General features: G+C 43.0%; 1 protein-coding gene across 2 annotated transcripts in view; it reads right to left on the reverse strand.

The window, feature by feature from the left end:
- LOC119553235 (connectin) overlaps positions 1-17,276 on the reverse strand; it is a 149,234-nt gene that overhangs the window by 11,281 nt on the left and 120,677 nt on the right. For both annotated transcript variants that reach the window (XM_037863503.1, XM_037863504.1), the window contains 3 exons: positions 16,804-16,877; positions 9,008-10,065; positions 6,016-6,232 (listed from right to left, as the gene is read on the reverse strand). In XM_037863503.1, coding sequence (XP_037719431.1) covers positions 6,016-6,232; positions 9,008-10,030 — 1,240 coding nt within the window. In that variant the 5' untranslated portion in view covers positions 10,031-10,065; positions 16,804-16,877. The remainder of the gene's footprint in view (positions 1-6,015; positions 6,233-9,007; positions 10,066-16,803; positions 16,878-17,276) is intronic.

Here is a 17,276-nt window from a genome sequence, read left to right on the forward strand (position 1 = left end):
TAAGTGCTCCAATGACAGCCCCGAATTCGCATTAAAAGCAGAGCTGAAGCCAGGATCCTTTGGAATCCAGGCGGCTTTATGCGGGAAATTAACACGCCTAATGCCCGGGCACCTTGAAGTGCGCATAAATTATAAACAAGCTTCATTATCCCACCGCTGAAATGTTCGAAATGTCGTCGTCAAACTTTAAGGCACTCTGGGACTCGCAAACTATGCGACTTACGCGCTGGCAATTATAATAAATTCAGTTAATAAAGCGCGTTAATGATCAGCCATCAGCAGGGGCACTAAGCTGTATCTATATCTGTGTATCTCTAATACGGACTCTCTATAGCTGCAGATACATTCTTGGCATATGCAAAGGCTCTAATTGCCGCCTGGGCCAAATGACACGGACAGAGGCTAAGAGTTTCCGGCTCTATTGTCAGCTGAGCCAGATTGGATTAAGTTTTGGGTAGTATAATAGCCGGGTGGCTAAGTGCCAGTCAACGAAAGACTTTTCCACTTACCACCCAGCCAAGAGCTTTTCCTTCGTTTAAAGTTTTCCCTCGAAAAAACACTATAAAACACATGCAGCTGGTGGGGAAAGGGAGCACATGTGAGGGTGTGGCTGCCCCCAAGGCGCAAAAAGTTGCCCAACATTATACAATAAAAACTCATTAATAATATGCATTTAAGTTATAATTGAACTACTTAATGGGAAAAATGGTGCGGGGGAAATTGCTGGAATATGTCCATTAGCCGCCGCCTCTACTACCGGAATTTTCCGCAATTTCCCCTGGCACAGTCACTCATTGTTTGTTTTAAAAGTATGCCAGGCGGTGAGCGCATAGTTTTCAGCTTTCATTCAATCGAATTGTTGCCTGCGGCTATTGAAAAAAAGGTGCGTAATTAAAACGGTGCCCGGCGAAAGACAATTAAATGCATGCCGCGCACTGTCGAACAAAAGATGAGCGCTTGCGTTTAATTACGTGGACAGGCGGCGGAGATTTTAATTTATGATGCGTGAATTTCGAGCTCCAAAGGATGAGCAGCCAAGGAAGTGCGGAAATTGAATTCTAAAATATTTATGGCCTACTTTCGGCGGTCGAGGAGTGATTTATGCAGTGCTCAGCAAATGAAACGCAATGAAACGAATCGAAACGGAATGAATTACTACTTATGCATGCATGTTGGCCGCAAAAACACACATATATCCGATACACCAAATATATACATATAGAGAGCTGGTCTAGTCCCATCAAATCGGAGTCGCACTTATTAGTCTGGCTGGACACATGTTACACAATGCTGAGCCATAGATTTATGGCCGGCAATCATCGGGATTTGCAGCAGGAGCAGGACACGCAGGACATGCTGGACATGGAGCAACTGCTATCCCGACATTGACTATTGAAAGTCAATTTCGGGTGCGTGCCACACGCTCATTTGTCCAGTTTATGGCCAACATCATTTGTTTTGGCATTTTTGCCAATGAGGCGCAAACGCCTTTTATGCGTTCCAATAAATTCTCGCTTCCGGCATCGAAAAATCCCCCCTCCTCCATATATCCTGTTTGCCCCTCCAGATCCCTAATACCTGTTTATTGTTGCAGTTTTCGTGAACACTGTGTTTACCAGGCTGCTGATGCTGCATTACAAATGAGTTGCCTCCGTTTCAAAGTTGAAAGTTTAATTTGCTGCCTAGCAGGGCAATTTAACTGCCGGGGGTCAGCTCAAGTCAGGGGAGTTCCCAGTAAGTGCTTTTCAGAGGCGTGTTTTCCAGTAATAGTCACCCCTCTTAGGTGCTGGCAAATTAATCAGGTGACTAATTATTGAAATTTATAAGGAGGTAAACATGTTTAGGACACCCTTAGGAGAACCTTTGTCCTACGGGCAATTATCATAAGTAATTATTATGGCATGTAAAGCATCGTTTTGGGAAATGCAGGCTATGTTTTAATTTCACCCCTCCATGTGTTTTGATATTTGAAAATCGATATGTAAGCTGAACCATTTTAACCTCGGTAAAAACAAATATTATTTGACCTCATGAAAATTTATGAACTCTGGCATTTTACAATACTCTATTAAGTGCTGCCGAGCCAACAGAAACAGCCAGTCGAATAGGGTGGACCAAATAATCAAATTGCAGTTTCCAGCTGTCATACTCACAGTCCACCAGTTTTCACATTCATGTTTTCTGGGTATTTTTCGGTTTTTCAGCCGGCAGACCGGCAAAAACAGAGCTGGGAAAAAATCGTTTAGAAATCCTATTTATATTTCGAAACAATAACCATTCAATTCCATCTAACGACTGGGTCGCTGTGTTGGCCACCGGCGAGCATAACGAACCAATTGAGCTGGCCACGACCCCTTGGGGGCGGTGGGCTATTTAAAGGGCGTGGCATTTATTAGCAATTGCTATAGCTTCGCCTTCTGTGCAAAAATGTACACCCAGCCGGCCCTTTAAAGCGGAAGCATTTGCGATGGGCAACAGGACATGGGCGGTAGACGAGACCAACAGGACACCACAGGCGCGACGACACAAACAAAACGTGATTCGCATACAAATAAACAAGGCTTCAAGGATACAAAAGGATGCGGAGGTGGAGACCTCCTCCCACACGAGCACACATGACCCTTTGGGGCCTCGGAATTGAAACAAATGCCACAGTGCAGGGCGTGCCTATAAATTTTTCACCAAATACATTGGCCATAGGTGCAACTGGAAATGCAACTGCAACTGCAGTGGGTGTTTCAGTGGGTGGTGGATCAGCGGGTGGTGCTCCCCCACCAGCATGAGTGGGTGCGGTCCGGGGCTCAAAAGGTCCGTGAAATGGCCAACTGGGACATTGTTTAGGGGCCGGTGCTCAACTGCCCGCACACGGACAACATTTGAATGCAAAGCAGGCTTGGCCGGCGGTTGATGTCACTCCTCAATCACACACTCGAAAAAAAGTCTCACACGAAAGGCACTAAAAAATATATTTCGAAGCATTGCGATACAGTGTACAAAAAATAATAAAATATTTTCTTGACAATTTTAAAATAAAATCTTATGTTAAAAATCCATTTGCATTACAGGGTTATTATTTAAAAAGCTACACAATCCATAGAAATTCCTAAGTTACAACTAGGCTTCTGAAATCCAATATAATTGTCATTTAAGGTGACTAAAAGTATGCAACAAAGTATTTTAAGCTAGGAAGTACTATCAAACTATTCACAAAGACTAATATTATATTTTCCCTGCATACTTTTAGGTGTCAGAGCAAAACCATAGTCATTTTTTGTAACATCCCATAGCTTCCTAAGGCCTAGCCTTAAGAAAACCTGGCTTAAAATATTTTCAATGTACCCATCCACAAACTGGCAAGACTTTATTTCCTTACCTGCACCACTGCTGCCTGAATCTTCTTGGCCAAGCTGCTTAGATGCCGCCTGTCAATGGCAATTACGTCCGGGCTCAGAGTTCAAGTGGCTGCACAAATCACGGCGCGAAATGAAGAGTCAACTATCGACCTCAGGCTGCCAGGCAGTTAGAGCTTGATGCATGTGCTGCAATTTGGGGGCGAGGACATGCTGATCATTTGTCCTGGCAACCGGAGGAGCTGCCCGGGAAAATCCCCGGAGCCCAGACGTGTGACGAGCATTTTGGCAAATAGTTTTGCCGACTGCCAGTGCTCACCTGGATGGCGAATCCCTGGAAACGGGCTGCCAAGGAATTCCATCAGCTGATCGATTAGTCGTTGCCGGCGAGGCAAATACTTTCACCCGGGGAATGCCGCCTGTCAGTGGAATGTGTGATGTGGCCAGTATGGCGATGGGGCCCCCATACTACCACCTTACCACCCCCACATGTCACGTTTTATGGCTGCCAGTGCGAGTTTATCTTTGGCCGACAGCGTCAACGTCTGTTGCGAGTCCCTTCGTGTCCTGGCTCCCATGTCCTTGGCCATTTTGTTGCAATTTTTATGTGCTTTTATGCACTCGAGTTGGCACAGCCCCCCTGCCAACCGCCCACCTTCGACACTCGGCCATCTTACACTGCCTTGCCACTTGGATAAATTCCCTCGCTCGCTAAATTGAGCAGCGTTTCTCCCTCGGAACCCTCGAAATCCTCAATTCAATCTGGGGAAAAAAATTCACATTTCTCTGGGATTCCGTTTGAAGTGAAGTGACTGACTGACAGAAAGCATTTAGCCTCATTAGGAGCTACTAACTTGAACGCAAAAAGTTGTGCAAATTTAATCAGGAAATCGTATGTAAATATTTGAACTTTAGGCTTTCGGCTTTCGACTCTAATGAAGCATTCAGCCCCAATGTTAAAGGCCGGAAAATGTGGCAGAGTGCGGCGATAATCACTGCATATGAATTAAAAAGTTTTCGGGGTAAACGGGGGGCGAATGTGAAAATATTTTGTAGTTTAAAGCAATTTGAAGTCATTTGTAGCCAATTTGTGTGTCTGCCAATGCAATTACAGTGGCTCACTCAAACACACACATTTGTTTGGCAATGCGCTCAGCCATTCCGACGTTTCATCGTCACTCGTCCTTTTTTCCCGTGCCAGCTTTATTCCTGCTTTTTTTTCTGCAACTGCAAATGAGTCATGCTAATGGCAAACCATTAGCAAAAATGCCTCTGTATGGGTGAGGGTGATAATTAAGTTGTGTGCATGTGTGAGTTGGTGCTTCGGAGGGAAATGTGATTTTGAAGGCTGTTGTTAAATATTTAAATGTATTCCATGGGCGAAAGCCATTCCCTTTGTTGGCAGCAGCAGCATTTGCGCTAACGCCAAAGTCTAATTGCAACCTAAGCCCAAAATAAAATTACTTAAATTGCTTACAAAGAGAGGGATTCTTTCAAGGTGGCCACCCAGTGGGTTAAACGTTTGCCTGGGGCCTTGAAAGTCCTTGATTTCTATTATTTACCACTATTGATTGCAAAAAGTTATGGGGTGATGGGCAGAGAAATTACTGGTGTTTTCATATCCCTTGTAAAAGAGCTCAAAAGTAGGCAGTGAAAAAGGAATGAGCCCAGACAACTTTTTGATTATATATATAACGTTGCCTACTTTTAAACACTTTTGTAAGGTTTGTTAAAAGACAATACTAAAATCATGCAGGGAAAAAATAAAGACGTTATTCATTAAATATACAAAATATTGTTTTTAAGAACACATTTAAAACCGCCCAAAGGTAGGCAGTGAAAAAGAAATTTAAGCATAGGTCTCCTATGTTAAAAATATAATGTTGCATACTTCTTTACACTTTTGTATATTTTTTATATTGGTTCCAGAATTGATTTACTTTACTATCAGTGGATACAAATAAGATGCCCAAGCTCTAAGCACCAAAATAAATGTAACTATTCGAACTTTACTTGGTAAAATTAGTTTCGTGGTATTTCTCAGCTGCACAAGTGGTAAAAATCAACCGAAAATGACAGGCCGCAGAGCAGCGACTTGCTATTTCATTTTCATTTACCTTTAATTGGGCTAATCAGCCCGCTAATTGCACTCGCTATTAGCCGCCGGGGCAAACCGAACTAAAGTGGTTGCGACAGGACAGGCAGATATTTTATTGTTATGCGTTCGCGCCGCAAAGCACTTCAAAATTGCACTTTAATGACTAATTTAGACACACACACTGTGCACAACACACAAGGACTCACACACACACACACACACACACGAGAACAGGACATAAAGGACGTTCGGTGGCAGGACGTGAGTGCCGGCGGAAGTGGGAAGTGCACACTTGAGCAATGGCGATACGACATTTCCTTAATGAAGGCGAGGGGCATAAAAGTTGATGGCCCTCCGGCTCATTTGGCTGCACATGCACACACACACACACATATGGGCCAAACGGGGCCAACGGGGCGTATGTGTAATTATAACAAGTTCGGACTTTTGACAGTGCTCCATTTTGTGCACTTGTCAGCTTTTTGTCACGTCTCCCCCGTCGCTCGATGGGCTGTCAAAGTTGGTAGTTTCCGTTCGGTATCTTAGTTTTTTGGCCGGGACACTCACCTGACACCAGCAGCTCACTGGTGCTGTTGACCAAATTGTCCATAATTGGCTGGAATGTGTAGAACGTCAGCGTTTCCAATTTGTTGGCCTGCACATTGATGGACAGCAGGGCGGGGGTTCCCCGCAGCAGACCGTTGTCGATCTTCTTCAGCAGATTGTTGCGCAGATTCAGGGTTTTCAGTGTATTCAGACCGTCCAGAGCTCGCTCGGAAATTCGCTGGAAAATGGGGTTAAAAAGATTAGTTCCTAGTTTGTTCGGCAATTTGATTAAACATAAATTTTTTGTTGTTTGCGGGTGCAAAAATGTTATTCTCACACAACGACCACACACGTCTATAGCATAGAAAAACACGAAAAATATTTTCGTGCTGCCATTTTTCCGCATTTCTGCGTATTATTTTCATTGTTTTTCACAGAGTTTCGCTTTTCGTGTGCCATTGTTGTTGTCATTGTCTTCATTGTTTGTTTGCGAATTTATTTATGTGTATGTATATGCCACACATACAAGCGCAATCACACCTACATACGTATGCATATACATGTGCTCTGGTTTTTTTGTTTTTTAACTTGTATGTCCCAATTCGTTTGTCTTGAATTTTATTATACGGAAAAAAGTGTGTTTTCCTTTATATTATTTCATTTCTGGTTTCTGTTTTGTTCGGCCGAACAACGAAAGTGAAGGCGGCGTATTCAGCCATTATTTAATATTCAATATGCTTTGTCTGGGGAAATGGAAAAATTATGCATATTAAATGTTGGCCGCCAAGGCGGAGGAGCATGTGCCAAAGTTCCCTGCCCCGGTGATGTGGCATTGAAAAATAACCCAGCAATCTCGGCTCATGTTTGTTTATTTGCCCAGATGATTGACATATAAAAGAATGTGCTCATATTTTATTGCGATATTTTGTTAGTTTGATGGGCGATCCTTCGATGCCTACGCGTCCAATTTATTAGCCTGGCAACGGCGAACAAATATAATTTACGAGCGATTTATGTGCGGATTGGGTAAACAAAGTTATGACAACGGAATTAATGGGTGGGCAGGGATTCGATGGAATTTACAAATAAAAATGGAGTAAATATAATTGGGGTGTACTTTTAGGTGTCTAAAAGTATGCAGCAATATATTTTAAGCTCAGAAAAACATTGAATTTATTCATTGCATTCTTTTAGACACCGAACTTTAATTTTAAAAGGTAATTCAAAAACCAGTAAAGTGTGTGGTATTTAAAAATCTCTTTCTTTTTTTTCATATATTTATATATATTTCAATACCAAAGGCCAAAATGTATATTTTATAGGAAAATTAAGCCACTATCTTTTTCTAAGAGACATACTTTTCACCTACTCTGTGGTCGCTTTTCCACATTCTTAGCTTCTTAGTGCAGTAATGGCTTTGTCAACTATTCTAATCTACAAAGCAGAGCGAAAGCTGCTTAAAGCTGTTAATTTCTCCCACACACTTTCACCTTAATGCACTCGGTTAGCCCCTTAGCCCCTTAACCCGATTATCTGTTTATCTTCATCCCTGGACCGCCCGCACATGCAGCGTTTTATGTTGTGTGGGACCTGAACCTTTCAACGGCAAATGATTTATGAAGTGAGCAAAAAAAAAAAGGGAAAGGAAAAGCTGACGGGGAAGCCCCAGCCAAACATGCAACACAATTTGCTTTTATCGAAGGCGACAACGACACGGACACCTAACAAAGTCGCTTTCGCTTAGAAAGGGAATTTTTTGGGAGCAGGCAAATCCCGGAATCTGGAATCTGGAATCCGGGTCTCGAAACAAAGCGCAACGTGGGCGATAACAAGCCCAATCATTATGGCTATGACAATGCGGCAAAGGATCCGAGACGAGCCAAGCCAGGCCGAGCCGAACAGGACCCCACTTGAGCGGCTGCTCTCGAGTGGCCCAGTGTCCTTTGCTAAAGTCCTGTCCTAGTGGCCTGACACATATGCGAGTCGTCTGAGTGTGACATGATATGCGAGCACTTTGTAAAATGGGAAAAACTAAGGAGGAGCGGCAGGAAGGAACAGTGTTGGCCCAGGATATGGATATTCAGGATTTACGCTCATACGGCTGCCTGGCATAACTTCGCTTCCGTGAGTGTTAGGCGACATTTTTCTATTTACCCACACACGCTGGCCATTTTTATGGCCGCCAGGACGCAGAAGGGTCCTGGTGCCCGTATCAGATGGCCGAGGAAGGGAGCGCCATAAATCCATTATTCCCATGATTTGTTATTCAATATTTTGTAAGTAGATTAACTTGCGGCTCACATTTGTTTGCCCCAGAGCGCCGAAAGGCGACTGTCCAGTGGGTAAATGTGCGAATTAAGCCAGGACGAGCCAGGACGACGGACCTTGTCCACACGAAAACATAATTTAGCCATCTATTTATCATATTTGCACCCCCAATGGCCACGGGTCCAGCGATGCTGAGTGACCACTTAAATCACCACAAGAATAGACATTCGAATTGAATTTATGACACCAGCAAAAAGTTGTCTGCATGTCCGTGTGTCCCTGCCCCAAGGATGTGCCATTTATGGTGGCCTGCCCTCGTCCCTTCTGTTTCTTATGGCCACTCGGCAATTTATGGCCTCTTAAGTCAGCTCCTCCAAGTTGACCAAGTGGCCCAGGCAGACAAATCTTTTTAATCCACTTGCATTAGAGTTGATTGAGAAGTTTCGGTGCTCGCAGATTGCATTGCTGTATAGAGGTGCCATAAATAAGAGCACTCAAACAACTATTCCGAATGCTATAAATGCGCACTTGAAAAACCCAATCAATCTGGAAATTAATGTTTTATCTTAAATGGGTTTTTTGTGGGGGAAACTACAAGAGATTCAGTTACCTAGGGTCATTTATGAGGACACATATGATTGTTTTTCCGAAGTTACTCAAAGTTCTTTGATGTTTATTGATTTTACCCATCTGATATTTTCTGTAATATATCTTATATGGCTACTTCAATTTAAGATGAACTCACCTCAATACGATTATCATCCAGTTCCAGTTCACTCAGACTCCACAATTCCGCAAAGACAGTATCCCCGATGAAGTTCAGATTGTTCCGGGTCAATTTAAGCACATTCAGATTCCCTAATCCCCGGAAAATCTCGCTGGTCAGCACATTTATCTGGTTGTTGGCCAAGTTAAGGGAGGTCAGCCTGGCCATATCGGCGAAAAGACCCTCGTGAAGAGTGCTGATGTTATTGTTATTCAAATGAAGCCTTTCGCAAAGCGGGAGATTACGGAATGCATAGCGATCCATTTCGAAGATCTGGTTGTGCTCCAAGTTCAAGTCCCTCAGCCTGATGTGATTGGCAAAGGCATCCTGATCCAAAGCCATAATGTGGTTGTTATTCAGGATGATCTTCTCGAGGAAGGGCAGATTGGCGAAGGCATAGCTCTTGACAATCTCCACCTGCGAGTACTCAATGACAATGCTGCTCAGGTTCTTCAAAGGTTCAATGATCATGGTGGGTATATAGTCCAATCGGGCATTGTTTTGGATCACAAACTTGAGCTCCCTCAAACGCTTCTGCTGGTAGAATCGCGTCCAGGTGGTGTCGTTCTGATGCAATCCCTCCGAGAAAACCCAGCATTCGGCCTTCTGCACCGGCACATGGTTCTCATCCGGGGTACAGTAGCACATCAACTTCATGTCCCGCCGTCTTGTGCAGAATCCAGTGCTGTCCATGGGTCCACTGTAGCCAGTGCTGCCGGAGTTCACGGCACTACTGCTGGTGAAGACATAGCCGCCGGAGGAGGAGCCTGCTGTGGAGGAGGAGCCACCATAGTTATAGGCATTGTTGCTGGAGGAGGAGGAGGAGGAGGAGGACAGGGAGCCGCTGCTGCTGCCACGCCCCCTGGTGCGACGGTCCTCCTTGGCGCGTCCTTCGGTGGGCGCCACCAGGCACCCCCCAATTAGCAGGAGCGACAGGAGCAGGATGCAGATGGCGCTGTCCGCCGAAGCCGCCATTTTATGGCGCTGATGATGCGGCAACATGGCGAGCTTATTCCTATCGCTCGGCAGAGCGGATTCTGCAAAATACGGAACAAAACAGAATGACGTGGTCAATAAAATTGGCTTATCTTATTCAGCACTTAAAGAAACTCAGGGAAATTAAATGTATCATTCTATAAAATTAAATGATTTAACTAATTCGAACTGTAAGATTAAACATATGTTTGGAATTAACAATATAATATTTTTACAAAATTGTTTCAAATCATTTTTTGGTGTCTTTTTATCATTAGGAGGATGAATTCATCATATATAAAGCTACCTTTATATTTATTTGAACCCCAAAAGGATTTCAAGTAATAAACAAAATATTAAAATGATTTAACAACTTAGTAACATGTTTTTTATTTTCCCCACCAATCTATTGATCCTATTTTTTTTTAACTTATGTATAACTCTTTATTAAAGTGTAATCGTAAAAGAGAGGCCCGGTTGGAAATGACTCGCAGAAAAAATTCGATTTTCATGGTCTTGATTTTGTGTTTCAAAATATCCCGAAATATACCCGTTCCCAACAAATGGATTTGATTTTTTGTGGCCCTGTCATAAACTCCGCCTTATTTGAGGTGGCGAAAAATTGAAACTGGAATCAAAGTTGATAACCAACCCATTCAAGTTTATTTGCCCACTCGTTGGCTTTATTGTTCCCGGGGCTGGTGGAAAGTGCTCCATAAAAATGCTAATTAATGTTGTTAACTTTCTCACTTCTGCTCATATTTCATTTGGCCCAATTCACGAGATTCCGCGGTGGATTCATCCCGAACCCCACCACTTTATTGCCCCTTTTGGCCCCCTGGAAATTGAATTGGCCCGTTGCGAAGCCTCCTGCTGGCTTCATTTGACGCTCGGTTGCTTTGTCACTTGGCTTTTCCCTGGCCATGGCCCTTGGGTTTTCCATTTTACCCCCATAAACAAATTTATCGAGCTCATAAATAACTGCAACACTGTCGCTGATTGTTCGCTCAACGGCAACGGCTTCACTTTTTGCTGGCCTCCCCTTAATTTTGCATTTCAAGTGTCATTGGCCAAAGTGCTCTCTAATTATGCTCGTATTTTTTAATAAATTAATAAGTCACACTGGCACTGGGCATATTTCGGATTTTGGGCTGGCTTTTTGGCTCCTGACTGCCGGCTTGACTGGCATAATGAAGTGTAAATAAGTTATTGTCAGTTGTCAAGTGAGTTATCGTCGCTATCGACAGCCAGCCCAGTGATTTGCATAAAATATTGTCGCAATAACAGAGAGAAAGAGGGTTGGTAAACCGGGGGGATTAGACGGATGGAAAGCCGAAAGTCACTTGAGTTATTGACTCGGGCATGCTTCATTACATTGATTTCGATTATAAATTTTAAATAAAACGATGATAAGTGCTGCGTGGCATGATGCGATGCTTATGCCGGCTTAGCTGTCTCTTCCCCCATTACCATCACCATCTCAATCTCAATCGCAATCTCCATCCCATCTCCATCTCATCGTTCTGGCCAAAGTTCAGGGCTCAAGGAGCATTAGAAGTGGCTCACACCGCAGGATTAAGTACTCAAAATATACATGAAAACTTTGGCGCAGCCAGACGAAGGCAGCTGAAGATGACTTGATGGCTTCAATTTAAATATCAAAGCAAAGTCGAAACTAAAATGTCCTGAAAAACACATACAACACACTTGAGAGAAGCAAACCACAGGATATATATGGTTGAATATATGTGACGATGTCTGGGGAGATATTTCACATGTTCTGGGAATTTTTAAGTGTGTCGTCAAGCAGCAAATCAAAAAATACACTGCACATGTGCGTAATTAGATTTTTACACAAGAGGAGGAAAATTGAACGACGCTCTTTAACAGAGAAAAAAAAACAATGAATCCGTTTTATACTAACAAATGAAAGGTTAAAGTCGCATAATGTTTTAAAGCATTTTTTATAATTTTCCATTATACAAAATATATCTTTAATCGACATCTTTAAAGCTTTCCCATGTAGGTATAGTATAAACCCACATTTTTTCTGTTCACACATGCAACGCCTCGCTGACAGCCAATTACTCAAAAGGCCTGAATGGAGGCCAAATGGGAAAACTGGGGCGTGGCGTGGGAAAAAAGCTGAAAGAGAGCGTTACAAGCAAATGAAAAATCAATTTGTTGATTATGCATAAATCATAAGATTTATGCGACTCCTCACTCAGCATTCATGAGTCATTTATCAAACGAGCAAACTTCTCCTTTCTGCCTTCATGTCAGAATCACAAAAACAGAGAGCGACGAAGCGAATCGCAAATCGAAGTGGCAATGGGGGCAAAAAAGCCTCAGTGGAGTGTAAAAACAGGCGAGATGTTTCATTCATCTTGGGATGAACTAAATATTATATATGTATAACACCGTCTAGACCGAGTAGCTTTCAAATCTTTGAATATACACGCAGATAGAGCATCTTGGCACAAGATTAAATGCAAGCTGCGTACAAATTGATCTCCCTGGCTTAAGTTCTTCATCTCGGAGAGTAAGCAAACACCAGCTACGGCAAACCTTGACGACAAACAATTACCAAGGAAATTATTCCCCCAGGGAAAATGGGAGCAACAGCAGCAGCAGCAGCATCTAGCAACACTACACACGCAAAACAGCAGCAACTATAATATTGTTGGCAGCAGAAACAGCAGGGATAATGGGTCTGCAGCACACTCATCGCTAAATTAAAGACAGAAACTTTAACGGGGACAATCAGGACACCAGCAGCAACATCAAGGAGCAACCTGGACAGCAGCAATAACAAGGAGTTGGGCCAATGTTGCTGTTGCAGGAGCAACATCAGCCGAATTGACAACGGCAACCATTAGCAGCAACATGATCAAAATGCGGGGCAGCAGCAATATTTGCCATCCCAGTAACAGCAGCAACATATACTGTTTCGGTAACAGTAGCAACATAGAGCAGAAAAAGTAACATGAACAACAGCAACATCAATGAAAGCAAGAGCAGCAGCAGCGGCAACTTTAGGGAAAGAAGGAACACCATAACAACCAGCAACATTGGCAGTGTGTGCAACTTGAACAAGAGCAACATCTTCAATAAAAACAACAGTGCAACATTAATTGCTGAGGTAACATTAGACCAACTTAAGCTCAGTTGCTCAGATAAAAGCAGCAACATGAACCGCGGCAGCAGCAACTAATGCCATTAGCACACCGGAGCAACAACGTTAAAACTTTCGAGCATTACAAGTAACCTCAGCAACAGTAATAGTTGCTGGAAAATCAGCAACATCAACTTAAAGGAGGGCCCGGGCAGCAACTGCAATAATAACATGACCAGCAACATTCAGGACAACAGCAACAGGAGCAACAGCAACAATGGCCTGCCAGGATACGGGTTCTCAGTAATGTTTCGTTGGGGGAAAATTGCAACAAGAAGCAATTTGTCTTGTTGTTTATAATTTCGATTAAACTTTCGAAGCGAGAAACGCATATGTTTGTGTGTGTTGCTGCTCGGGGAAACTCGGCTCGGTGTGCTGGTGTGCGTGCAAACAATGGGCTGTGCCCAAGGGGGGGAGGGGCGAGTCCTTTCGCCGGAGGGAAAAGGCGTGTGAAAGTGTGACAGAAGTGTCGACAAAGAGCGAGGCAGCAGCAACAGCAACAACAGCAACAGCAACACCAGCAACCGCAGCAACAACAATGATGACGGCGACCCAGTGGGAAATTGGAGCAAAGCCGCAGCTAAGCTGACAGCCACGCAAGCAATTTCCCAGGGAGCCAGATAATATTTTCCAGCAATGGAAATTCTTAGCTTTAAAAAGAAACTCGCCTCGTTATGGCCTTGTTTGCCGTATCGGTAAACTTAAGACAAGCACATAGATACACCCACACAGGGAGAAACCCCCCGTCTGTCTGAGGTTGATCAAGACAAAAGCCCAGAGTCGGAACTCTGCTATGTGGAAATTGTTTTCAATTTTCGTTATTTGACAAATGGTGACACTTCCGCTGTGGCAGCCAGGACACCAGCATCATCACCAGCCGGGCCAGGACTTTAACAATATGTACATATACCCCAGGCCCCCCTTTTCAGCCTTCCAGCCCTCGGCCCACGCCTGTGTGTCATGAGGTTTTGTCAACAATAAGTTTTTATGCCGGAAGACTCGTAGTTGTTTATGGCAGTCCCCCATCAGATGCAGCATCCTCGGGCCCAGCCGCATCATCATCATCATCAGCAGCCCCACAGCGGGTTTGTGTGCACGGCGGAAAAAGGGATATCTTAGTGGTTCATATATAGACATTTCAATTTGGGAACCTTACTTTTGGATGATTTATTCATGATAAATCTGCTGATTATTATTTTAAGCGCAATGTTTCGATTAACATAAGGTTGTATTTCCAAAATGCACAAAAATATCACCCTAAATTCATCGTTTGTTTCAAATATTATAAAACCAAAGGAAATTTTGGAAATATACTTTAATATACCTCATTTAATCAATATAATTATTATAGCCTTATGTCACTGGCTATATTTAAAAAAATCAAAACAAAGTACATATATCATATCATGTATGTTCTCATTTATTATATAAATTCAAATTTTTCCTGTAAATAAATCCAGTAAGTTAGTGGACATTTTAAGGCTTTAGGGTATTATGACCCTTGCTCATCTCCGAGTACCTGACTGGATTTTTTTTTAAGTCAAGACAACCTAAGCATGTATGCTTTAATTTAATTCTTAAATGTTTAATATATTATTTCTCTATGTTAGCTAGTTTAAAATACATTAAGTGTCAAAGGACCATAAGAAAACATTTTCTAAATAATTGATTCAGGAAATTTATCAGATAATATGTTCTTCGAAATATAACATTACACCCATGAAGTAGTAGTAGCTATTGCTTCCGCTCTTTTTCCTCCTGTGTAATATTTGCGGTAAACGGTAGATATACGTGCGAGTCCTGTTCAGTTCCTATATCATGCGAATATAACTTTAAGCTGTGACATGAACGCAGCTCGGACGTGCTTGACTTTGACTGACTGGCTCTGACTGACTGACTGGCGAGGTGGGAAGGGATTGGAGTCGACTGGCCAGGAATGGAGCCACTAAGGGTTAGTCGCTTTCCATTTAGCTGAGCTGCAAATAAAGCGACAGCTACAAAAACTTGGTCAGTTGGACAAACTGCAGTTCCTGTCTTTGGTTTTGGCTTAGGTTTAGGTTGGCTGTCTGCTGTCTTCTATCTTCTATCTTTTTCCTTCCAAGTTCCCTGACCCATGAACTCCCCAGACCCCCTTTTCGTGTCTGACAAATGACGCAGGAGCAAAGCGGCAGACGAAACACAGCCATCAATCAGTTGGCCAAGTTATGACGTCCGCACGTTTTATTCGCATTTTTATTAAGGCGCACAAATATCCGGATTTGTCCTTGGCTCGCGTCACTTGTCAGCGCCAGTTGGAGTCTGTTTCGATCAAATCTGGGGGTTTTTTTGGGTGGCTAAGGGGCGGCTCCTAGCCCCATATATATTTATTGTCAGCCATGTCACACTTCATAAATATTTCATAAATTGCTTCGCATTTATTTTGACAGTCGCGCCAAAGTTTCGACTGCCATTTGTTAACCCTTTCAGCTGCCGCTGTTGCTATTTCATATTTTTTTGTTTCTTGGCCCGGTTATTGTTATTTCTGTTATCATGCGAGGCAGTCAATGCCAGCTGTCACACATATTGTCCTTGGGAGGAGGCACCTCCTAACTTCCCCAACCACTTTCCACTTTCCCATTCCTTATTGCCAAAAAGTATTCATGCAGCAGGACTCATTCTCGCACTTTTGACTACTTTCAACTTGGTCTCCGATTCTCGGTCGTTTTTTAGCTTTTAGCATACCTGTCAGCTAAATAAAATGGAAACTAGTTGCCAGAGCAAACTTTCGCCTTCGCCTCTCTGTTGACACATATTTCTGGGCAAGAGGCGAAAGGCAAAATGCAGAAAGCAAAAAGCCGGGCTATATGCATATGCCTGCCACGCCCCCTGCGGCATTCAGACAGACAACGCCCCACTGCACTTGAGCTGGCTGCCACATTACTTTGGCCGTCAGTCCCCGATTTTTTTGGTGGCCTCTTTTCGGGCTTTACTTTAAGTTGTTCTCGCCCCGCCTCGAAGGATCCCAGGACTTTGGAGAGTCCTGGCAACTGCTTAACGCCCAAATTGGCAGCACCTGGCCAAAAGTGTTGGCTGACTGTCCTGGCAGATAAGTAGTCGTCCTGGGCTTTTCCCTCCGCTTTTCTTTTCTTTTCCTTCCCTTATTCTTCCTAACAGCATTTTTTTCTGGCTGTGTGTTTTGACTTTCAACGAGGAGCGAAATTATTTTCGCTGTTGCAAGTTTGTTGCAACTTTTCCCTGACGCAAAGTGAAAATTTGTCATGCTCGTTGAGCTTCTCCCCTTCCCCCAATCCAGATTATATAATAAATTCCCTCAGTTAGGCAAAAATGCTCCACAAAGACAAACACAAACATAAATACAGACTTAGCAGAGACAGACTCGTCTGAGGAAACTTTTAACTCACTCCAAATATTTTAGCAATTTTTGAATAAAACATTTTCAAGATTCCAGCCAGCTGACAACCCCCTTTTATAGCTTTATATCCACCTGGTTTCAGCGCTTTTAAAGCGAGTTTCATAGGGGTCTCAACTTAATTAGTTGGGATTCCTGGCGCTGGAGAAGTCGTATCCCCTGCATATGTACCGCACTTATATATATATATTTCAGGACCTGAGAAGGCCTTCTTACCTTTCGATTGAGTGCTGGAAAAGGACAAGTCACGTACACCGGTAGTCCTCGATCTGCTGACTAATGCAATGTCTCTGCAAATATATAGAGAGTGGGAAAACGAATTAGTTTGATATTACTTATTATATTGTCATGTTTCGGTCTCGTTACAGACATTATTTTTCAGCCACAAAATTATAGCGCTGCTGGAATTGCTATATACTTTATTCATAAGCCCCTGGGAGGGCCTCAAATGCTAATGGAAATTACGTATTAAATAAATAAGAGCGAGAATATTATATGAATCGGGAAATAAGCACTGTAATCTAGTAGCAATTGAAATAATGTAGGGATATTGAAGGTACTCTAACATTTTCTACATAGCTCTAATTATAAGGAGTAATTGTACCTTCCCCTTTTTAGGTATATTTATTTGGATATTATAAATCTTAGGTCTTGTATAAGGACTTCTTATATAGGGGCTCTATATCTAA

The sequence above is a fragment of the Drosophila subpulchrella genome, chromosome 3L (genome assembly GCF_014743375.2).
Source record: "Drosophila subpulchrella strain 33 F10 #4 breed RU33 chromosome 3L, RU_Dsub_v1.1 Primary Assembly, whole genome shotgun sequence".
Taxonomy (NCBI): domain Eukaryota; kingdom Metazoa; phylum Arthropoda; class Insecta; order Diptera; family Drosophilidae; genus Drosophila; species Drosophila subpulchrella.